At 44.2% G+C, this 25,361-nt stretch overlaps 1 protein-coding gene across 1 annotated transcript; it reads right to left on the reverse strand.

Annotated features, from left to right (window-relative positions):
* Positions 1 to 17,452: 17,452 nt before the first annotated feature.
* CYTL1 (cytokine like 1) lies at positions 17,453 to 23,830 on the reverse strand. Its single transcript, XM_049886561.1, has 4 exons — positions 23,617 to 23,830; positions 20,619 to 20,663; positions 20,312 to 20,440; positions 17,453 to 18,370 (listed from the first exon to the last, which is right to left on the reverse strand). The coding sequence occupies exons 1-4, from the start codon at positions 23,764 to 23,766 to the stop codon at positions 18,287 to 18,289; spliced, it is 408 nt and encodes a 135-aa protein (XP_049742518.1). The 5' UTR covers positions 23,767 to 23,830; the 3' UTR covers positions 17,453 to 18,286.
* Between the last annotated feature and the right edge of the window lie 1,531 nt (positions 23,831 to 25,361).

The raw sequence follows: 25,361 nt of genomic DNA on the forward strand, positions 1-25,361 counted from the left end.
TGCAATGGCTAAGAGCTCGGCTGCTAACCAAAAGGGTCAGCAGTTTGAATCCCCCAGCTGCTCCTTGGAAATCCTGTGGGGCAGCTCTACTCTGTCCTGTGGGGTTGCTGAGTTGGAATTGACTCAGCCACAATGGGTTTGGTTTTTTGGTTTTTGTAGTCTAGTATGGCTGCATCAGCGGAGGCTTGTGTGTTGCTGTGATGCTGAACAGGTTTCAGTGGAGCTTCTAGACTAAGACAAACTAAGACCAAAAGCCTGGTGATCTACTTCTGAAAATCAGCCAGTGAAGACTCTAGGGATCGCAACGGTTCAATGTGCAAATGATCCTGGGGCTGGTGAAGACCAGGCAGCGTGTCGTTCTGTTGCGCACGGGGTCTCCATGAGTCAGGGCTGCCTTGACAGCAGCTAATGACGATACAGTCTAGTGTGAGACACAAAAGCATAAAAGTACCATCACGTATTGTAGCATTATAGAATGCTTCACAGAGACTGATGGTGTTGGGGTGAATAAGGATTTTATAGGCTGTGTTAGGCTGGGTTTTCTAGAGAAGCAAAACCAGGGAAGCTTATCGATAGATTTATCTCAAGGAAATTAATCACACAGTCATGGAGGCTGGCAAGTCCCAAATCTGTGGGTCAGACATCAGGCTGGAGGCTTCTGACTCACGTGGTTGCAGGGAATGACAAACCCAAAGCTGGCAGGTCCGGTGGCGCCTGCTGGCACACAAGAACTGGAGGTCAAATGATGAGAAGTCAAATACAAGATCGAGAGCAAGCAAGCGAGCTTTGTAGAACATCCGTGTATGTTGGATACAGGCCACATCGCGGAGGAAACTCCTCTTACAACTTACTGGCTGATCACATCACAGAGGTGATTACATTATATTACCTTATGGAAAAGCAATCAGTCCAGTGTCTGCCAAACCACTGAGAATCATAACCAATGAAGTTGACATGTAACGTTAACCATCACATAGGCCAAGGTGAGAAGTTCAAATTTTATTCAAAACCCCAAACCCACTGCCATCGAGTCAGTTCCGACTCATAGCAGCCCTATAGGGCAGAGCAGAACTGCCCCATACAGTTTCCAAGGAGTGCCTTGTAGATTTGAACTGCTGACCTTTTGGTTAGCAGCTGTAGCTCTTAACCACTATGCCACCAGGCTTTCCTTACTCAAAGTGGGAAGCCATAAACATTTTTCAACAGGAGAAGAACATGATTTTATGTATATATGTATATAAATTATGGCTGCTGTGTGGAAATTGGATGGGTGGGTGGCGACAATGAAGGCTGGGAGCCCAGGCAAGACGTTGTGGAGACCTTGATTAGGATGTTGGCAACATGTATGGTGAAAGGAACACAGATTCGATATACGCTTTGGAGGTGGAGGCTACAGGACTTGCTGATCAATTGCAAAGGCAGGAGTGGATAAGGAAAGGAGAGAAATCAAGGAACACAAGCCTGTGTTTCTGGCTGGAGAAATGGTGTGCGAAGGGGCAGTATTACTGAGACAAGAAAGACCAATGGGAAAGAAGAATCAAGAGCTGATTTTAGACATGTTAATTTTAAGATAGAGATCAGTGGGAGAATTCTTGCTGTCCATGAGGGAGACCCAGATCTGATTCCTGGCCAGTAAACCTCACGCGCAGACACCACTCACCTGTCAGTGGAGGCTGCGTGTCGCTATGACGTTGAACAGGTTTCAGCAGAGCTTCCGGACTAGGATGGGCTAGGAAGAAAGGCCTGGCAATCCACTTCAGAAAATCAGCCTATGAAAACCATATAGAACACAACGGTCTGATCACGGGAATGATGCAGGATCAGGCAATGTTTCGTTTGATTGTGCAGGAGTTCAGGGCTGATTCAACCACAGCTAATAATAATAACAATGCCAATAATAATAATAATTTTGAGATATCTATGAGACCCCCCCCAAGTGTATATATAATAAAAAAGATAGTTGGAAGATGAGTCTAGGCCTGAGAAAGAGATCTGAGCTGGAGGTGGGATTTAGGTAGTGTAAACATGGCGCTTTAGGCTATAGAGGTAGATAAGCGCCTGCAGGGAGGGGTGTAGAGAGAAGAGAAATGCTGGTCCAGGAGAAAACCCTGGGTTTTAGAAGTCAATGAGGGAGGGCGGGTTGGCAAAGGAGAAGGAGACAGAACAACCAGAAAGATGGGCATGGAACCAGGAAAGCATGGGGTACAAAGGTCAGGTGAGACTTAGAGGTTGGTTAAGATGAGGGCAGAGAAATGACTGTGGATTTGACAACGTGGGGCTCACTGGACGGTGGTACCAGAAGTTGGGTTGAAGCGTGCGGGGATTGAATGGGGGAGGGGGTGGTGGTGAGAAAATTTGGATTTCATCCTGAGGGCCATGGGGAACCACTGAAGAACTGTAGGCAGGTGTGTAACCTCCTCAGACTTGGCCATTCTGGTAGTAGCAAAGACAATGAATTCGGTGGAGAGAAATCATTGAAAACCACATAGAATCAGATGGCACCATAATCGGCAATTTAGAAAGGTATTACTGTTTGATCTCCCTCCTGATATTTCATGATGGTTGATTAGGATGAAGGTAACCGGGGCAGTGTAACACCTGGCATTACTGAGTATTTGCTAAACATCAGGGCTCTGCTGAGCCATTTTCATCTTCCTGGGGAAGGGACTACTTGATTGTCCTATTGAGATGGGAGCATTGAGGGGAAACTGAAAGACATCAAGAGTACAGAGGTAAAAGGAAGATGAGGTCAGGAAGCAGCAAGGGGCTAGGTCACAGAGGGCCTTGTGAGCCATTGTAAAGATCTTGGCTTTTGCTCTGAGCAAAATGGGAGCCACTGTAGAGTGTTGGGCAGAGGAGGAACACTATCCGGCTTGTATTTCAGTGGATAACCCTGATATGTTGTTGTTAGGTGCCGTCGAGTTGGTTCCAACGCATAGTGACCCTATGTACAACAGGCTGATATACTGCCTGGACTTGTGCCATCCTCATGACGGTTGCCATGCTGAAAATAAACTGAATTCAAGCAAGGTTGGAAGCAGAGAGCTCATTTAGGAGGCTACTGTAGAAATTTGGTGAAACAAATAGAAGTGGCCTTGGGACAGGGTAGACGCAGTGGAATTGGTGAGATGTGGTCACAGTCTGTGTACGTGTGTGTGTGTGTATATATATCCATCTATATATATAAATTTAAAACATGTATGTAGGTATAGAAATACCTATATATATCTATATATATGTATGTTTTAAATTTTTTGTAGTAAATGTTGCTGTTAGGTGCCGTTGAGTCAGGTCCGCCTCATAGCAACTCGATGTACAACAGAACGAAACACTGCCCGGTCGTGTAGTAAATATGTAGGTAATAAAACACTTGCCATTTCAGCAATCTTCGCATGTACAGTTCAGTGACATTGGATATAGTCATCATGTTGTTCAACCACCACCATCAATCTGGATATATTTTGAAGTTAGAGTAGGATTTTCTGATGCATTGGCTGTAGGTTGTGTGAGAAACAGAAGAGTCCATTTTGACTCCAAAATGCTTGACCTGAGAATAAAGATGGCATCTAAGTCACGAGACCAGATGGAACCACCAAGCGAGTGAGTGCAGACAGAGGGAAGGCAGGACCAAGGGCTGGGCCTGGGTCACATCTAGGGTGAGAGGTTGGGGAGAAGAGCAGGAACTGCAAAAGAGACCAAGAAGGGACAACCGGTGAGGTGGGAGAGAGGTGGTGGCCTGGATGCGAAGTAAAGAAAGTGGTGGAGGAGGAGGAAGTGATTAACTGGGTCAAATAAGATGATGGTCACTGATGAACATTTTAGTGACTGGTCCTTCCCGACGACTCGTTCAAAGTAAGTGAGTCAGAAGCTCCCCGTCCTTACTTCTAAGGAACATTCTGGTTCTATTTCTTCCAAGACTGATTTGTTTGCTTTTTTGGTAGTCCACAGTATATTGAATATTCTTCACTAACACCACAGTTTGAAGACATCAATTCTACTTCTGTCTTCTGTTTTCATTATCCGGTGTCTGCTTTTTCCATTATTCAGTGGACTCGAACATACCAACAATCATGAAGGTGGTGCAGTACCTGACAAAATTTTTTTATGTTATACAGAAGGTGGCCGAGAGTTGGAGCCAACTCAATGGTAACTAACAACAACGATGGACATAAAAGTATGAAATCAGTACAAGGGAGAAAAGAGTCTAGAACAGAGAGCTGTCGCTTCCATCAGGGATTCAGTGAAGATTTCAGAGTAATGGCCAATAAGCTCATGTAAGGTGCTCAAGGTCATTAGTCATTAGGGAAATGCAAATCAAAACCACGATGAGTAACCACTTCCTACCCACTAGGATGGCTGTCATCAGAAAAATGGGAAGTAACAGGTGTTGGTGAGGATTTGAAGAAATTGGAACCCTCATTCATTGCTGGTGGGTTTGCAGCTGCTGAGGAAAACAGTTTGGAGGTGCTCTCAAAGAGTTAAACATAGAATTGCCATATGACTCAGCAATTTTCCTCCATCTACACCCAGAAGATTTGAAGGCAGGGACTCAAACAGACACTTGCATACCAATATTCATTGCAACATTATTCACAACAGCCAAAAGGTGGGAACAACCCAAGTGCTCATCAACAGATGAATGGATAAACAAAATATGGTACATACATACGATGAAATATTATTTGGCCCTAAAGATAAATGAATTTCTGATACATGCTACAACATGAACGAATCTTGAAAACATTTTGCTGTGTGGAATAAGTCAGACACGAAAGGACAAATATTGTACCATTCAGCTTACATGAAGTACTTAGAGTAGGCAAATGTATAGAGACCAAAGTTTATTAGTGGTTACCAGGGACAGGTGGAAGGGGGAAACAGAGAGGCATGGCTTAAGGTATTGCAGCATTATTCACAACAGCCAAAAGGTGGGAACAACCCCAGCACCCACCAACAGATGAATGGATACGGTGAAGGTGGTGAAAAGACCTGGAAACGCTTAGTGATGATGTAGGTATACTAGTGGTGACGGTTGTGCAACATGGTGGATGTAACTCAGGTCGCTGAGATGTACACGTAAAAATGTTTGAAACAGCGAGTGCTTTGGTGTATACATTTTACCACAATAAAATTGGGGGAAAAATGTTACACTTGAACAGATGGAAGAATTACACAGGTTTTCAACAGAGGTAAGAGTCTAAAAAAAAAAAAAAAAAGTCTAGCACATGCTTAAACATGGAGGTCTGGAAAAAAGTGCTACATTCAGGGAATGCAGTATTGAAATGCCTAGAGAAATGTATGCGTGTAGTTGTGTGTGTGTGTGTGTGTAAATTAGTGTGTGTGGGGGGTATCAGTGGTTGAGATCAGAGAAGGCCAAGACTAGATCAGATCAGTCTCTTGGGGAATCACACGTGGGCTTTAGGCAGAGGAACAGCGCAGGTAGATTTGCACTTTAGAAAGATCATTCTGGCTGGTGGGTGGGAGGATTTGGAGGTAGGGAAGAGGATGTCTGGGCACATGTTAGGAAGCCATTGCTGTTGTCCAGGTGGGAGCGCAGGGGAAGGGTTTATCTTAAATTGCAAAGATCTTATCTTGGAAAAGGGAGTCATGAAGTTTTATACTGCAGGTACTCTAATGAACAAATGTGACCTTGAACTCTTAAGCAACTACTGTGTTGGATTTGGATGGTAATTAGAACTAATTAGAGTTCTTCCAGTTTTTTCCAGGATTTTTGTTTTCTTTATTTTGAGGTATAATCCACATTGAAGGCTATAGTCTTTGATCTTCATCACTACGAAGAAAGCAAAAATTAATGCATCCTGGTTGCATGTTTGATCAATTTCGGACTGCAGAAATTGGTAAAAATCTTCTTTTTCTTCATATTTGGCCTCAGTGGTTGACGCGTAAATTTGAATAATAGTTGTATTAACTGGTCTTCCCTGTAGGTGTATGGATATTATTCTATCACTGACAGCGTTGTACTTCAGGATAGATCTTGAAACGTTCTTTTTGACGATGAATGCAACACCATTCCTCTTTGAGTTGTCATTCCCGGCAGAGTAGACTATATGATTGTTTGATTCAAAATGGCCAATACCAGTCCATTTCAGCTCACGAATGCTGAAATGTGTATCATGAACACATATCAATGTTTATGCGTTCCATTTCATTTTTGACAATTTCCAATTTTCCTAGATTCATACTTCGTACAGTCCGTGTTCCAATTATTAATGGATCTTTGCACCTGTTTCTTCTCGTTTTGAGTTGTGCCACATCAGCAAATGAAGGTTTTGAAAGCTTGACTCCATCCACGTCATTAAGGTCGACTCTACTTTGAGGAGGCAGCTTTTCCCCAGTCGTCTTTTGAGTGCCTTCCAACCTGGGGGGCTCATCTTCCAGCACTATATCAGACGATGTTCCTCTGCTAGTCATAAGGTTTTCACTGGCTAATGCTTTTCAGAAGTAGACTGCTGGGTCCTTCTTCCTAGTCTGAGTTAGTCTGGAAGCTCAGCTGAAACCTGTCCACCACAGGTGACCCTGTTGGTATCTGAACACTGGTGGCATAGCTTCCAGCATCACAGCAACACGCAAGCCCCCACAGTACGACAAACTGACAGGCACGTGGAGGAATGCATACATTTACTTATACATTTACACAATACCCTAAACAAATCTATGAAGTGGGTATTACTATTCAGGGCTTTGAACTGGTTCTTCCCAGTTTAATCATGTCTGAGGAAGTGACACCAGGACAGACCTGAATTATTAAAAATTGGGTGAACCAGAACCATAACCAGAATGGGAAAAATTACAGTTTTAAGCCCTGCTAGAACCTTAATCTCTGTCTTAGAAAACAAGGGCAGCATATGCTTTGCATAGCAACCAAATCTCTTGCCTGTCAGTTTCAGTGTAGAGTCAGAAACAACAGTGCCCAGCTCAAAGATGGTGGCCCACCATGCCACTCTGAAGGAATTTTGTTCTCCTCAATCCTATTAAAAATCCAATGTCAAGCATTAAGTTCCCGAAAGGACTTACTACTACGCCTCTTCTGAGTCTTCTATTCCAGGGCTTTGACCCGAAATTTTTCCTGTTCCAGTTCCCGTTCTTGATCACCCAAATTTAAAAAATTCGGATCTGTGTCAGTTTTGCTTTGTCAGCCACGACTGAACCCATTCAAACCGGTTCAAAGCCTGTTATTATCATCCGCGTATTACAGACGCTGAAACCAAGGCACAAAGAGGCAAAGTACGTTTCCCACTGACCCACGGCTAATAAGTCGCAGAGCTGGGCTCTGCTCCAAGCAGCTTGGCTCGAGAACCTTAATCCGGGCTCTTTAATTAACCTCTGAATTCACTGCCCTCTGTGGTTTGGCTTTGATTCACAAGGTGAGTGAAATCATTTGAAGAAATCGAACATAGTGTCTAAGAGTGAGACCATGTACTCTGTTAAAAGCAAAGAGATCTGTTGAAGGCTCGAAACAGTTTGAACTGGGGATATGCCTGGCCTCACAAAGTGAAAGCAAACGCTCCAAAATGGTGGAGTAACAGAGGCACGTTTGTGAGGTAGAAGCACAACATTCTGATTTGACGTTACAAGATCAGGGAAGCCGGAGGCGGGACAACTTGAAGGGGGCAGGCTTTAAAGTCATTGGTTGGAAATAGGAATTTGGATTATTTGGATTGGTTAGTTTAAATCCGTGACTAAGTCGGGGTTTGCAGGGTGGTCATAAGGTAATTATCTTAAAACATTTCCTGAGGGCTGCTGAGAGGATTTCTGATAAGGGTCTTTTGTCAAGACCCTCCCTTAGAAACATTTTTTTCCATATCTTTGGTTTAACAGAAGCATTTCCTTTGTTATGTACTTAAGTCTGTCTAAGGGTTTGACAGTTGCAGGAGAGATAAGCAAAAGGTAAGATGGTGTGGGGCTCAGATCTGGACCCATCATTCTAATATAAGTGTCTCAGTTTTGGAACTCTCACACAATGTTGTTGTTATTGTCGGTCGTCAGGTGCCATCAAGTTGGTTCCGACTCATAGCGACCCTCTGTATAACAGAACAAAACAGTGCACGGCCCTGCACCACCCTCAGAATCATTGCTATGTTTGAGCCCATCGTTGCAGCCACTGTATCGATCCATCTCGTTGAGGGTCTTCCTCTTTTTTGCTGACCTCTACCTTACTAGGAGGAAGGACCCAGCAGTTAACTTCTGAAAAGAATTAACCAGTGAAAACCTTATGATCTAGAGCTGGCAGATGAGCCCCCCAGGTTGGAAGGCACTCAGAAGAAGACTGGGGAAGAGCTGCCTTCTCAAAGTGGAGTCAACCCTAATGATGTGGATGGAGTCAAGCTTTCGGAACCTTCATTTACTGATGTGGCATAACTCAAAATGAGAAGAAACAGCTGCAAACATTCATTAATAATTGGAATGTGGAATGTATGAAGTGTGAATCTAGGAAAACTGGAAATCGTCAGAAGTGAAATCGAACACATAAACATCGATATTTTAGGCATTAGTGAGATGAAATGGACTGGTACTGGCCATTTTGAATTGGACAATGAGTCTACTATGCCGGGAATGACAACTTGAAGAGGAATGGCATTGCATTCATCCTCAAAAAGAACATTTCAAGATCTATCCTGAAGTACAGTGCTGTCAATGATAGGATAATATCCATACGCCTACAAGGAAGACCAGTTAATACAACTATTATTCAAATTTGCACACCAACCACTAAGGTCAAAGATGAAGAAATTTAAGATTTTTACCAGCGTCTGCAGTCTGAAATTGATCGAACATGCAATCAGGATCCACTTATAATTACTGGTGATTAAAATGCGAACGTTGGAAACAAAGATGATGGACCAGTAGTTGGAAAATATGGCCTTGGTGATAGAAACCATGCTGGAGATCAAATGATAGAATTTTGCAGACCAACGACTTCATTGCAAGTATTTTTTCACTAACATGAATGGCAACTATACACATGGACCTCACCCAATGGGATACAGAGGAATCAAATCAACTACATTTGTGGAAACAGATCATGCAAAAGTTCAATATCATCAGTCAGAATAAGGCCAGGGGCCGATTGTGGAACAGATCATCAATTGCTCATATGCAAGTTCAAGATGAAACTGAAGAAAATTAGAACAAGTTGGTGAGAGCCAAAGTCTGACCTTGAGTATATCCCACCTGAATTTAGAGACCATCTGAAGAATAGATTTGACGCGTTGAACACTAGTGACCGAAGACCAGACAAGTTGTGGGATGACCTCAAGGACATCATCCGTGAAGAAAGCAAGATGTCCTTAAAGAGATAGGAAAGAAAGAAAAGATCAAAATGGGTGTCAGAAGAGACTCTGAAACTTGCTCTTGAACACCAAGTAGCTAAAGCAAAAGGAAGAAATTGTGAAGTAAAAGAGCTGAAGAGAAGAATTCAAAGGGTGGCTTGAGAAGACAAAGTAAAGTATTATAATGACATGTGCAAAGAGCTGGAGATAGAAAACCAAAAGGGAAGAACATGCTTGACATTTCTCAAGCTGAAAGAACTGAAGAAAAAATTCAAACCTCGAGTTGCAATAGTGAAGGATTCTATGGGGAAAATCTTAAATGATGCAAGAAGCATCAAAAAAAAGATGGAAGGAATACAGAGTCACTATACCAAAAAGAATTAGTTGACATTCAACCATTTCAGGAGGTGTAGCATATAATCAGGAACCAACGGTACTGAAGGAAGAGGTCCAAGCTGCCCTGAAGGCTCTAGGAATTGAAAATGGATGCGGTGCTGGAAGGGCTCACTCATCTATTCCAAGAAATTTGGAAGAGAGCTACCTGGCCAACCAAGTGGAAGAGATCCATATTTATGCCTATTCCCAAGAAAAGTGATGCAACTGAATGCAGAAATTATCAAACAATACCATTAATATCACATGCAAGCAAACTTTTGCTGAAAGATCATTCAAAAGCAGCTCCAGTAATACATCGACAGGAAACTGCCAAAAACTCACGCCAGATTCAGAAGAGGACGTGGAACCAGGGATATCATTGCTGACGTCAGATGGATGCTGGCTGAAAGCAGAGAATACCAGAAGATGTTTACCTGTGTCTTATTGGCTATGCGAAGGCATTCGACTGTGAGGATCATAACAAATTGTGGATAACACTGTGAAGAATGGGAATTCCAGAACACTTAATTGTGCTCATTAAGAACCTGTACCTAGATCCAGAGGCAGTTGTTCGGACAGAACAAAGGGACACTGATTGGTTTAAAGTCAGGAAAGGTGTGCGTCAGGGTTGTATCCTTTCACCATACCTATTCAATCTGTATGCTGAGCAAATAATCCCAGAAGCTGGACTATATGAAGAAGAATGGGGCATCAGGATTGGAGAAAGACTCATTAACAACCTGCAATAGGCAGATGACACAACCTTGCTTGCTGTAAGTGAAGGACTTGAAGCACTTACTGATAAATATCAAAGACCACAGCGATCAGTATGGACTGCACCTCAACATAAAGAAAACAAAAATCTTCACAACTGGACCAATAAGCAAAGTCATGATAAATGGAGATGAAATTGAAGTTGTCAAGGATTTCATCTTACTTGGATCCGCAATCAACAGCCGTGGAAGCAGCAGTCAAGAAATCAAAAGACGCATTGCATTGGGCAAATCTGCTGCAAAGGACCTCTTCGAAGTGTTGAAGAGCAAAGATGTCACCCTGAAGCCTAAGGTGCGCCTGACCCAAGCCATGGTATTTTCAATCACATCATATGCATGTGAAAGCTGGACAATGAATAAGGAAGACGGAAGAAGAGTTGACGCTCTTGAATTGTGGTTTTGGCAAAGAACATTGAATATACCATGGACCGCCAAAAGAACGAACAAATCTGTCTTTGAAGAAGTGCGGCCAGAATGCTCCTTAGAAGCAAGGATGGTGAGATTGTGTCTTACATACTTTGGACATGTTGTCAGAAGGGATGAGTCTCTGGAGAAGGACATCATGCTTGGCAGAGTACAGGGTCAGCGGAAAAGAGGAAGATCCTCAATGAGGTGGATTGACACAGTGGCTGCAACAATGGGCTCAAGCATAACAATGATTGTAAGGATGGCGCAGGACCAGGCAGTGTTTCATTCTGTTGTGCGTAGGGTCGCTATGAGTTGGAACCAACTCGACGGCACCTAACAACAACAACAACAGTACTCCGTTGTGTGTATGTACCACAGATTTTTTTTATCCATTCACCTATTGATGGGCATCTAGGTTGTTTCCACCTTTTTGCTATTGTGAACAATGCTGCAATGAACATGGCTGCACATATGTCTATCTGTTTGATAACTCTTATTTCTCTAGAACGTATTCCCAGGAGTAGGATTGTGGGATCATACGGTATTTCTAGGCTTCTAAGGAAGCACCATATCATTTTCCAAAGTGATTGTATCATTTTGCATCCCCACCAGCAGTGTGTAGGAGTTCCCATCTCCCTGCAGCCTCTCCAACATTTGTTATTTGCTGTTTTTTTGACTGGTGCCAGTAATGTCTTGGTGAGATGGTATCTCATTGTGGTTTTGATTTGCATTTCTCTAATGGCTAGTGATCTCGAGCATCTCCTCATGTGTCTATTGGCTGCTCGAATGTCTTCTTTGGTGAAGTGTCTGTCCATTTCCTTTGCCCAATTTTTAAGTGGATTATTTGTCTTTTTTTGTAGATGTGTTGGATTTTCTAGTAGACTTTAGAGATTAGACCTTCGTCTGATTTGTAATGGCCAATTTTTTTTCCCCGCCTGTAGGTTCTCTTTTTTACTGTTTTGGCAAAGTCTTTTGATGAGCGTAAGTGTTTAATTTTTAGAAGATCCCAGTTATCTAGCTTATCTTCTGGAGTTTGTGTGTTGTTGGCTGTGGCTTGTATCCTGTTAATGTCATGTATTAGGGCCTCTAGCGTTGATCCTATTTTTTCTTCTACGAACTTCATAGTTTTTGGCTTTATATTTAGGTCTTTGATCCATTTTGAATTAGCTTTTGAATATGGTGTGAGTTATGGGTCCTATTTCATTTTTTTGCAGATGGACATCCAGTTTTGCCAGCACCATTTGTTTAAAAAATTGTCTTTTTCCCATCTGATGGACTTTGGGCCCTTGTTGAAGATCAGGTGACCATAGGTGGATGGATTTACATCGGGGTTCTCAATTCTGTTCCACTGGTCAATGTGTCTGTCATTGTACCAGTACCAGGCTGTTTTGACTACCATAGCTGTACAGTAGGTTCTGAGGTCAGGTAGTGTGAGTCCTCCTACTTTATTCTTCTTCAATAGTTAGTGCTTTGTTTATCTGGGGCTTCTTCCCTTTCCATATAAGGTTAATGATCAGGTTTTCCATCTCTTTAAGAATGTTGTTGGTATTTGGATTGGGATTGAATTATATTTGTAAATCGTTTGGGGGAGAATTATGATTTTCACAATGTTTAGTCTACCTATCCATGAGCATGGTCTGTTTTTCCATTCATGTAGGTCTCTTTTGGTTTCTTGCAGTAGCGTTTTGTAATTTTCTTTGTATAGGTTCTTTACATCCCTGGTTAGATTTATTCCCGAGTATTTTACTTTTTTAGGGGCTATTACAAATGGTATTGTTTTCCTGATTTCCTTTTCATTTTTCTCTTTATTGGTATACAGGAATCCAACAGATTTTTGTATGTTTGTCTTGTATCCTGCCACTTTGCTGAATGTTTCTATTAGTTCCAGTAGTTTTCTTGTGGCATCTTTTGGGTTTTCTATGTATAGTATCATATCATCTGCAATTAGAGATGGTTTAACTTCTCCGTTAGCAATTTGGGTGCCCTTTATTTCTGTTTCTTGGCTATTGCTGTAGCTAGAACTTCCAGCACAATGTTAAAAAGGAGTGGTGATACAGGGCATCTTTATCTTGTTCCTGTTCTCAAGGGGAACGTTTTCAGCCTCTCTCCCTTAAGAATGATGTTAACCATTGGTTTTGCATAGATGCCCATTATTATGTTGAGAAATCTCCCTTCTATGCCTATTTTATTGAGAGTTTTTATCAGGAATAGGTGTTGGACTTTGTCGAATGCCTCTTCTGCATCAATTGAGATGATCATGCCATTCTTTTCTTTCCTTCTTTTATTTATGTGGTGGGTTACGTTGATTGATTTTCTAATGTTGAACCTACCTTATATACCTAGTATGAATCCTCCTTTTTCATTGTGTATTATTTTTTCGATAAGCTGCTGAATTCTATTAGATAGAATTTTGTTGAGAGTTTTTGCATCTATATTCATGAGAGATATTGGTCTGTAATTTTCTTTTTTTGTGGTGTCTTTTTTTTTTTTTTGCCTGGTTTTGGTATCAGGGTTATGCTGGCTTTGTAGAATGAATTCAGAAGTGTTACTTCTTTTTCTATGTTCTGAAATAGTTTGAGTAGTACTGGTGTAAACTCTTCTCTGAATGTTTGGTAGAATTCTCCAGTGAAGCCATCTGGACCAGGGCTTCTTTTTGCTGGGAGTTTTTTTAAAATTACCTTTTCAATCTCTTCTCTTGACATGGGTCTATTCAGATTTTCAACCTCATTTTGTGTTTGTTTGGGTAGGTAGTGTGTTTCTAGAAATTTGTCCACTTTCTCTAGGTTTTCAAATTTGTTGCAGTATAGTTTTTCATAATACTCTGTTATCATCACAAAGGATCTCTTTAAAGTGCTAAAAAGGAAAGACATCACTTTGAAGACTAAGGCGTGCCTGACCCTAGCCATAGTATTTTCAATCGCAACACACGCATGCAAAAGTTGGACAATGAATAAGGAAGACTAAAGAAGAATTGATGCCTTTGACTTGTGGTGTTGTTGAAGAATGTTGAATATACCATGGACTTCCAAAAGAACGAACAAATCTGTCTTGGAAGAAGTACAACCAGATTGCTCCTTAGAAGCAAGGACGGCGAGACTACATCTTACATACTTTGGAGAAGTTGTCTGGAGGGATCAGTCTCTGGAGAAAGACGTCATGCTTGGCAAAGTACAGGGTCAGCGGGAAAGAGGAAGACCCTCAACAAGTTGGATTGACACAGTGGCTGCAATAATGGGCTTAAGCATAACAACAATTGTGAGCATGGCATAAGACTGGGCAGTGTTACATTCTGTGGTACATAGGGTCACTATGAGTTAGAACCAACTGGATGGCCACCTAACAACAACAATGTTACCAGGCATGATGTCTCTCTCTAGGGACTGATCCCTCCTGACAGCATGTCCAAAGTACATGAGAGGAAGTTTTGCCATTCTCACTTCTAAGGAGCACTCTAGTTGTACTTCCTCCAAGACACGTTTGTTCATTCTTCTGGTCCAAAACTTGTGATTGAGTCAATTCTGACTCGTAGCGACCCTATAAGGCAGAGTAGAACTGCCCCTTAGGGTTTCCAAGGAGCAGCTGGTGGATTCGAACTGCTGATCTTTTGGTCAGCAGTGTAGCATTCTCCTGGTATATTTAATGTTCTTCACCATTACCACAATTCAAAGGCATCAATTCTACATCTTCCTTATTCATTGTCCAGGTTTTGCATGCATATGAGGCAATCGAAAATACCAAGGCTTGAGTCAGGTGCATCTTAGTCCTCAAAGTGATGTTTTTCCTTTTCAACAATTTAAAGGGGTCTTTTGCTGCAGATTTGCCTGTTACAATATGTTGTTTGATTTCTTGATGGCTACTTCCATGGGCATTGATTGTGGATCCAATAATCTCTAACAATTAATAAGCCTGTGAGAAAAAAAAATCCCCATTCTGATGGGGCATCCTTGGGGTAAAAGGACCAGTGATGGGCACACTCTCCCTTGAGACAAAAGAGCTAACAGTGGGTTAAGAGCCATCAGAATATTGAATCCTGGGCTTTATGCTCTAAGAAGGCCTGAACTTATGTTGAGACCATAAAGAGCAGATGAAGAAGTCAAGAGGTACTGAGAGGATAGAGCTGACCGGTTGGCTATGGAGAAAAAAGGAGTTCAGGGTGTTGCTCAAACATGCAGCTTGGCAATGGACTGGCACACAGGGGAGGAGCAGCATCCTTATTTTGTTGAGGTCCAAAGAAAGGAACCCCTACAGGAATTGACAATCATATCTGTCCAAACCTGAGTTGACCCCTCCAATCATTGGGTCTCAACGTTTGTATGTAGAAAGGATTCTCCTTTATGTGCTCCTGATCACACAACTTGTACCAGGCTAGGAATACTCTGTTTCTGGTGGACTGGCCACCCCTACTGTTATGAACACTGTTCGCATTCTGATGACATCACATTTTCAGCTCCACTTCCTGGCTTTCCCCAAGCACACACCCATGTTTGAATTATTTTTCTCGATCAGAGGCATCTCCTGCCTCCGTTCATTCTTTTATTTTTTGACGTGCTCACTCAAGGCAAACATCTTTTTTGTGTGTGCTGTCACTTTCCTTTTTAAGTTTATTTTATTTTTTTGTTACTGTTGAGAATATACACAGTAGAACACATACCAATTCAACAATTTCTCCATGTACAATTCAGTGACATTGATTATAACCTTCAAGTTGTGCAACCATTCTCACCCCCTTTCTGAATTATTCTTGTTTCATTAAAATAAACTCACTGTCCCCTAAGTTTTCTAGCTAATCTTTCAAGTTGCTTTTATCAATTTGACTCCATATAGATAGATCTCAAAAGAGTACAATGCTCCAGGCAGGCATTATTTACTAGTTAAGCCAAATTATTGTTTGGTTTTAAGAAGACTTCAGGGGACGTTTTTGGCTTAAGCTTTAAAGGTTATCTCAGGGCAATATTTTCAGGGGTTCACACAGCATCCATGTTTCCAGAAAGCCTGGATTCCATGAGAATTTGAAATTCTGTTCTGCATATTCCCCCCTTTTGATCAGGATTCTGCTATAGAATCTTTGATCAAAATGTTCAGTAATGGTAGACAGACACCATTCAGTTCTGGTCTCATGGCAAAGGAGGCAATTGTTCATGGAGGCAGTTAGCCACCCATTCCATTTCCTCCTCCTGTTCCTCACTCCTCCATCTGTCCTTAGTTTAACAAGTTTCCAATCGTATTTCAAGACCTTGTGCAAGTTCCATACCCTGAAAGAAATTTTCTTCCCCATCTCAGGCAGAATTATTTTCTCCTTTTTCTGCTGTCTCCTTAATTTTGCAAATGTCTCCTCTGTTAACCAAAGAGGAGGAATTCTTTCCATCTAGTATTTTCCAAGTGCATAATAATCACTTGATAAATACTGAAGACATGAACAAATAGATATTTGTCTAAGATGCTCAAATTAGCCCTTGTCTTCAATAGTTTACACTTGTGACCTAGAAATACCAAAGGGTCTGTAGAGTCAGGAAATGAAGGCACTTGTCTCTTTGCCTGGAGTCATTTTTTCACCACCTATTACCTGTCTGGAGAAATTACTTCTGAACCTGAGTGTGCTTCCTCCAGTGTTAACTGGGGTTGATCACACCCATCCTGCAGGGTCATCTTGAGGGTTAAGCAGTCTTGTGAGTGCCATGCGCTGGCATCACATCTCCGTATTTTAGTATTGCCCATATCTCAGGAGGGAGTCCTGAGGTGGTGCAAATGGTTAACATGCATGGCTGCTAACTGAAAGGTTGGAGGTTTGAGTCCACCCAAAGGTGTCTTGGGAGAAAGGTCTGGTGATCTACTTCTGAAAAAATCAGACGTTGAAAACCCTGTGGAGCCCAGTTCTACTCTGACACACATGGGGTCGACATAAGTTGGAATCGACTTGATGGCAATTTTTTTTTTTTAATATATCTCAGGAAGAGGTAGATGGTGTTGGTGTTGGTGATAAAAGGGAGCCAGCTTTATGCAATTTTCCTTTGTGAGTGGGTTATCTCCTGACAAAGTGATTCTGGGCTCCTGTGCCTAGACATAGAAACTACAAATATAGTACATCGTCCCCATGAATCATTTGAGAAGTTAGAGGTGCCTAACACCAGGGAGGAAAACACAGCCTGCATGTAGAGAAGGGAGTAAAAGAAGCAAAAGGACCCCAATAAAACCGTATGGAGTTTTTTTTTTATCAACATTTAAAATATTTCCCAATAATTGTTACTTAACTGAGATTTTATTGTTGCGTTTATAAATTAATTAAACAAGCATGTGTTTACCTGCAAAGGGAGTCCCTGAATGGTAAGCACTCTATTGCCCCCAGAAAGGTTGGTGGTTCAAACCCACACAGAGGCTCCTCGGAAGTCAGGCTTGGATATCTGCTCCCCAAAATTCACAGCCTTGAAAACCCTATGGAGCACAGTTCTATTCTGCACACGTGGGGTCTCCATGAGTTGGCATCGACTCCACAAAAACTAACAACAATGACAACCACACCCTGCAGGCTTTGGAGCCTCCCTCACCCTCCCACTTATCTGCCAACGACCTCAGGCAAGTGACTTACCCTCCAAAGCCTCAGCTCCCTACCAAGCCCTGTCTAAGTTTGTTATCAGGAGATAATGCACTGATATTTGTGCTAAGTGGAGGCACCCCACTGCCTGCGGGGACCACAAAGGTCCAGTCTGACCCCAGACATAAACTGGAGCATGCTTCAAGAACGTTCACCCAGGGTGGATGGAAGCAGACCCAGAGACACCCAAGCTCGGTGGAAAGAAACAGACAGATGCATCGGGCTAAGAGCAGGAATTTTCTGCAAGAAGGTGACATAAACACTCTAACATTCACCTTGGACAGATATAGCAGGATGCGAGTTTCTTCCTGGAAAGGTATTCTTTATTTGATTTCTATCACCTTTCAGTGAAGGTGTGGATCCTGTTAGCACTATGTAAGATTCTTGCAAATACATCATAAAAGCAGTATAATTTCTTTAAACATGAAAGATAACGGTAGGGAAAGATCTTGGAGGGAGAAGCTATAAAATAGAAACTGGGTTAAATAAACGTAAGCAGGTTCCTATCAAGAAAGAGAAACAGTATCACCATGCCAAGAAAACAATAATAAAAATACTATTTTGCTTGTTCTTGAGCTAGTTGTTTACAAAAGAGAAGCTGTCTAGTCGTTTTCTTAGTGATCAGATGAACATGCTTGTGTATCTAACCATCCCAGCAAGGCATAACAAAGGGAAATGCAAAGCCAGGCTTCTATCTAGGCTCCAAGTAGGCTGCTGGGTAGGAGCTCCAGCCCTGCTTTCCAGAAGTCACGTGACAGTTAGAGGTGCTACAATAAGAGAGAGGCATGTGGGGCTGTGGCTTTAGCCTGCAGAGTCTGGGCAGGGGACATAACTGCAGTCTCCTTGGGTTCTTACATCTGACGATCTGGCAGGGCCGTGGTCACTGGAATTGGGTATTCCAAGGCATTGCAGTCATCCGAGAGGAACACCAAATCCTGAAAAAGATGTGTGATGAGCAGAAGGGTTACTCAATGAAGGTGGCTATGGAGCCCACGTTGCAGGTATAGGACTCCTGCTTATTCTCAAAGACCAGTCCATTGTCCCCCTCTGTGTGAAAATGTCCCATCCCTTATGCTCCAAGGGGAGGCAGTCTTTTCATTCCCATAGAGTTTTGTATGCTCCTTTATTATTTATGGAATGCGCCCATACGCATTGGTTGACCAGATGGATAGATGGGTGGATGGATGAATGGATGGATGAGTGGATGGGTGGATGGGTGGATAGATGGATGGGTGAGGGAGTGAATGAATGAATTAACCTTAACTACTGAGCCACAACTCTGGGCCAGGCTTTGGGGACAGCATGACCGCCAACACCAGATCTTGCCTTCGAACACTGTAGTCAATGACACCACTTATCAAACTGTGTTATAATTATGTCATCTTCCTGCTTCCCCCAGCAGACTGAAAAAAACCAAATCAAACCCGTTGTCATCGAGTCAATTCCGACTCATGGGGAGCCATGTAGTACAGAGTAGAATTATGTTCCATAGGGTTTTCTTGGCTGTAATCTTTATGGAAGGAGCCCTGGCAACGCAGTGGTTAATCACTTGGCTGCTAACCAAAAGGTCGACAGAGTGAACCCACCAGCGGCTTCATGGCAGGAAGATGTGGCAGTCTGCTTCTGTAAAGATTTACAGTCTTGGAAACCCTGTGGGACAGATCTGCTCTGTCCTATAGGGTTGCTATGAGTTGGAATCGACTGGACGCCAATGGGTTAATCTGTATGGAAGCAGATCACCAAGCCTTTCTTCCGTGGCACCGCTGAGCGGGTTGGAACTGCTAATCTCCAGAAGATGAGTACAAACTCTTCACGCTAAACAGGGACCTTTCACAAACCAAAGGGAGAGCGAAACGAGGAGGACGAATGTGAGGTGTAAATGCATAACAAATCTTTGATGCATGAACAAATACATTGTAACTTTGTAGCTAATTATTAAAGTTTCCTGTGGCCTTACCCAGGCCTGAAGCTAAGAATTCTTCCTGCAAGGGTTTTTAGGATACATGGAGTTACTGCAGCACCCAGCACACAGTAGGGGTGCAGTTATTATCATCTTCCCAACGATCTCATGACATGGGCATTGTTATTGTCTGAATGAGAGGACCTCCTCAGAGAGGAGAAGGGATGATCCCAGCTTGGAAGCAGGAGGACAAGGAGCCGGGCAACATCAGTTGGCCTGATAATGACACCTGTGACCCTAGAATCACACTACTCTACTTTCTGCATCTTCCCAGTGATGATTTTCTGCATTTATCTGCCCTTACCTTCATCCTGGGAGTCCCTCAGTGGGCAAATGAATAACATGCTTGGCTACAGACTGAAAGGTTGGTGGTACGAGCCCACCCAGAGGTGCCTCGGAAGAAAGGCCTAGCAATCTTTAAAAAATCAGCCATTGGAAATCCCTATGGAGCACAGTTCTGCTCTGACACACACAGGGGCGCCATGAGTGGACTCAATTCTAAGGCACCTGGTTTTCTTCCTGCTACCAGAATGGGCCTGTTACAGAGCACACCTGTGGCCTATCTCCCCCAGGAAGTCTCCCTGGCTCCAGGGCTCAGAGCTCTCCCTTGTTGGAGCCCTCAGACTGAGTCCCTCCCGCCCCCCTTGGCTCCCAGCAGGGTCTGTCCTGGAGGGCATATGGTCCTGGGTGTTGTCCCCAATTCTGTCTGGAGCTCATGGTGGGAGGAGCCTTGTGGCGACCCTCAGTGAATCTCTATCACTTAACAAGGTGATGGTTGACGATGGGCTTTGTGACCTGGAAGTGCCAGCTTAACATTTCTTCTCCTCCTCTTCCAGCCCTCCACTCCTAAAAGCTTGGGGAGTCTTCTAAAAGCTGATTGCACATAGAAAAAGCGTTTTCCGTGGTACCCACTTACCCGCCGGCAGAACGAATTCATGATGGTGTACAGCTTCCGCACCTTGTCCTTCAAGGCATCCACCTGGGCCACTTTCCAACACTGGGGCGACGCCACAAAGTCCCGCAGCTTGGCCAGCACACAGTAGTTCTGGGGTGGCAACGGGGAGGGTGCCCCGGATGTCAGTAGCTGGAGGGAAGGGGACTCAGACCCACTTCCTCCCAAATAGCATCTTACCCCTCCCCCATGGCATGCAGTCAGGAATGGAGGCTCAGACCCGAATCTCTGCACCCCGATGCCGCCCCCTGGGCAGAAAGGCCCCTCTTACGTGTATATCCAGGTACAGCCTGGGCAGGTATCTCACACACGGCTCCTGCAGATAAGGGTACAGGCTGCTACGATGCCCACACAGACATACCCTCAGCCTGCTCACAGGGGCTGTCTGCCAGCCTCTCCCAGCCGGGCCAGCCTCAGATCCCTCCCTGGGCTCATCCTTGACCCTGCACACACACTGTGCTTTCTGGTATCATGAGCGGGGCCACTGCTCTTCCAGAACTCGCTTGTAGAGGGCTCCCTAGGAATCACTTACCATGAGTTAGGGAACTGCTTTTGACATGTGCGTGTCTGTCTGTCTGTCTATCCATCCATCTATTCATCATTCTACCATCTGTCTATAATCTAACTACCCATCCATCTATCTATACAACTATCTATCTATCTACCTATCTATACCTGTTGGAAACCCTGGTGGCATAGTGGTTAAGTGCTATGGCTGCTGATGGAAAGGTTGGCAGTTCGAACCCACCAGGTGCTCCTTGGGAATCCTATGGGGCAGTTCTACTCTGTCCTGTAGGTTCGCTATGAGTTAGAATCGACTTGACAGCATCAGGTTTGTTTTTTTTTTTTGTTTTTTCTTATCTACCCACCTATCTGTCTGTTGTTAGCTGCTGTCAAGTTGATTCTGATGCATGGTGACCCCATGTATGCAGAGTAGAACTGTTCCATAGGGTTTTCAAGGCTGTGACCCTTTTGGAAGATAGCCAGGCCTTTCTTCCAAGGTGCCTCTGGGTGGGTTCTAACCCTGAACGTTTTGAGCGTTTAACTGTTTGCGCCACCCAAAGACTCTTAAATGTGTGTGTGTATAAAACCAGAAAACCAAATCCGTTGCAGTCGAGTAGATTCCAACTCATATGGCCCTATAGAAGGAGTAGATCTGCCCCATAGGGTTTCCAAGGAGCAGCTGGTGGATTTGAACTGCTGACATTTTGGTTAAAAGCCATAACACTTAACCACTGCTCCACCAGTATGTATGTGTGTGTATATATACATAAAAAAAAAAAAGTTTTTTTTATATATATGTATATGTACATACAACATACGTAGTATACACTGTGTATATACAACATACATGTGTATACAACATACAGAGACGAAACGCTGAAATGCCATCATCCAAAATGTTGCAGCGGCGGTTACCTCTAGGTGGTAGAATTGCAAGTGACATTAATTTTCTTCTTGGTCTTTGTGCCTTTTCCAAGAGTTCTACAAACTATAGGATCTTTATAATTAGGGGAAAAAATGTTATTTAACCTTTAAAAAAAATTTCAAAAGCTGTTAGGGTATTGTAGAGTATAAACTTTAACAACAGAGAACAATTATATCTTGCCTAAAGCATTTTTCAAGTGCTAAAGAGACACTTTTAAATTCTGCCAACGTTTACAATGCAGTTTAGCGTGTCTGGCTTCCCACCTGGCTGAGCAGGCAGGAGCCCGGGACTTCCCCCTTCAGAGCCCTGGATCTAACTCTTAGAATAATAGTGGTAACAGCAGCTGGCACTGGCTGAGTACTGACGCTGCCAGCCCGCTCTGAAGGCTGTACTGGGTTCACGCCCTTAGTCCTGGAAGCCCCGCCTCAAGGAGAGTATGTTATTGCCCCCTTTTACAGGTGGAGAAACTGAGGCACAGAGGCTGGGTAATTTGCTCAAAGTCACACAGCGGGTAGGGGATGGAGCCCAGCCCTGTGAATCACCCTCTTAGCACACACTTTTAACTTCCAGCTAATGAAGAGCATAAACCAGTAAAACCAGTTGCCGCTGAGCCAACTCTGACTCAGGGCGCCCCCGTCTGTGTCAGAGTAGAACTGCACTCCATCGGGTTTTCAGTGGCTGATTTTTTTTTTAATATCATTGTGCTTTTAGGTGAAAGTTTACAGCTCAAGTTAATTTCTCATTCAAAAATTTACACACACGCTGTTTTGTGACATTGGTTGCAATCCCCACAGTGTGACAACACGCTCCCCCTTTCCACGCCGGGTTCCCTGTGTCCATTCATCCAGCTTTCCTGTCCTTTTCTGCCTTCTCGTCTTGCTTTTGGGCAGCAGTTGCCCATTTGTTCTTGTATATTTGATTGAACTAAGACGCATGTTCCTTACGTGTGTTATTGTTTGTTTTATAGGCCTGTCTAATCTTCGTCTGAAAAGTGGGCTTCAGGAGTGGTTTCAGTTCTGGCTTAGCAGAATGTCTGGGGGCCATAGTTCCAGGGGTTCCTCCAGTCTCTAAGCTAAAAAAAAAAAAATTTTTTTTTTTTTTTTAAGTAAGTCTGGTCTAAATGGCTGTTTTTTTGGGCGTAGATTGCCAGGCCTTTCTTTCGAGTCACCTCTGGGTGGACCTAAACCTTCAGCCTTTCTGTTAGCAGCAGAGCCCCTTAACTGTTTGTACCACCCAGGGGCTCCGTAAGCTGAATTCTTTGTTCCTTCTTAACTCTGAAGTTCCAAGCTCCACGGAGAGCTTTTTAATCTGTTACAACAGGTCCTCTGTCTGCAATGTACTGTCAAGTTACCAATAAAAATTGTGATCTCCCTGATTATTTTTCTTTGCATTAAAAAAAAAAAAAAAAGCACACCATTGCTACTGTCTTTAATGTTGTTGTTGGGTGCCATCAAACAGATTTTCAACTCACAGTGGCCCCACGGTGGCACAATAGTTAAGAGCTCGGCTGGTATCAGAAAGGCTGGTGGTTCAAAACCACCCAGGGGCTGCAGGGAGAGACCTGGTGATCCGCTCTGTAAAGACTACAGCCTAGGAAACAAGACTACAGCCTAGGAAACCCCACGGGGGAGCTCTAGTCCGTCACATGAGGGGGCTAGAATTGTTTTTAAGAAGGACATGGTTAAGGCACTAACCTACTTGATCTCTACAGAAAAGAAAAATAACCTCTTTATGGCCGGTGCTGCCAGGGGCGGGGGTGGGGGGTGGGGAGCAGAACAGAAGTGGCTGAGCACTGGGGCTGCATGGACCGCCTGGTCGGTGGCTGCTGGAGGGGACTCACCGAGGGCTCCGTGGCCTGCAAGCTCTGGAAGTCACCAACAATTTCCCGGCTCAGGCTCAGCATCCTGGAGTAGCAGGTTGGGGGTGTGGGCTGCGTGGCGGGGGGCCCAACCAAGAGCAGCAGCAGCAGCGACAGCGGCCAGAGCGTCATGGTGGAGAGGTGGCCTTGCGGCGGTGTGGTCGCCCCTTTAAGCTGCAGCCTGAGGGTGGTCCCAGGCCGCCTGCTACCCGCCCCCATTTCCTGTGAGGCCCAGCCAAGGTCTGGCTGGTAGGGAGGGAGGATCCTTTCAGGCCAAGGGCCCCTTGCTCAGAGGAGGGAAACTGGGAAGCAGGGCCTCCCTTTCTCCCACTTTCAATTGGAGCTTCTCTCTCTGCAGGGCTTTTTTTGTTTACCGAGGGGACTGTGACAGAGATGGCAGGGACAGCAGGTGATGCCCCCCGCTACCACCCCCGGCCCCCAGGACAAGAGGAGGGCAGGGTTGGATGGGGGGTTTGGCAGGGGCTGGGCCTGCGCAGTAGTCTCCCTCAGGTCCAGTAAGGATGATTTCGTAAAAGCGGTTTATCTCCTGGAGCAGAATGAGAGGAGGGACGAGAGGTGACCAGAACTGAACTGATGTGACCCACCTACCCACCCACATGGCTCAGGCGAACTATAATGGGCACTTGAGACCGGACAGCCTGGTGTCCAGTAAAACCAGCTGTCGTCAGGTTGATTCGGACTCATGGCAGCCCCGTGTGTGCAGAGAAGAACTGTGCTCCACGAGGTTTTCAACGGCTGTGACCTTTCAGAGGTAGATCACAGGCCTTTCTTCTGAGGTGCCTCTGAGTGGACTCAAACCTCCAACCTTTCAGTTAGCAGCTGGGCATTTGTACCGCCCAGTGATGTCACGCTAGGGTCAACACCCATCACCCCCTCACTAGGCGGCTGCCTGTCTTCATCCGGAAGATGGAGCTCAGCTAGCACCTCTCGAATGAGATGGCTGTGAACATCCAGCCAGAGATTCCAGGTCAAGCTCCAGCACAGGGCCGGTACCAGCAGGGCTGTGTTCTCTAACGCGGCATGTCACTGGGGGGTGATTCTACCCCAGGAACCATACTCTGTGTTTGCAGGCTGCTAGCCTGTAACAGAGGAACATGGTGGTCCAGTGGTAAAATTCTCACCTTCCATGTGGAAGACCCAGGTTCGATTCCTGGCCGATGCCCCTCATGCGCAGCCACCGCCTGTCTGTCAGTGGAGGTTTTTGTGTTGGACACGTCATCAGGAAATACCAGTCCCTGGCGAAGCGCATCATGCTTGGTAAAGTAGAGGGTCAGTGAAAAAGAGGAAGACCCTCAGGGAGATGGACTGACAGTGGCTGCCACAATGGGCTCAAGCATAGCACTGTTTGTGAGGGTGGTGCAGGGCTGGGCAGTTTTGTTCTTTTGTACATAGGGTCGCTGTGAATCAGAGCTGACTCGATGGCCCCTCACAACAACAACATGATGTTAAGCAGGTTTCAGCAGAGCTTCCAGACTCAGACAGACTAAGAAGAAAGGCCTGGTGACCTATTTCCAAAAATCAGCCAATGAAAACTGTATGAATCACAACCGTCCGATCCATAACCAATCACGGGAATGGCTCAGGACTGGACAGTGTTTGGCTCCATGATGAATGGAGTCTCCATGAGTCAGGGGCCGATTTAGAGGCAGCTGACAACAACAACCATGGAAACCCTGGTGGCTCAGTGGTTAAGAGCTATGGCTGCT

This window comes from Elephas maximus, chromosome 5 (assembly GCF_024166365.1).
Source record: "Elephas maximus indicus isolate mEleMax1 chromosome 5, mEleMax1 primary haplotype, whole genome shotgun sequence".
Classification (NCBI taxonomy): domain Eukaryota; kingdom Metazoa; phylum Chordata; class Mammalia; order Proboscidea; family Elephantidae; genus Elephas; species Elephas maximus.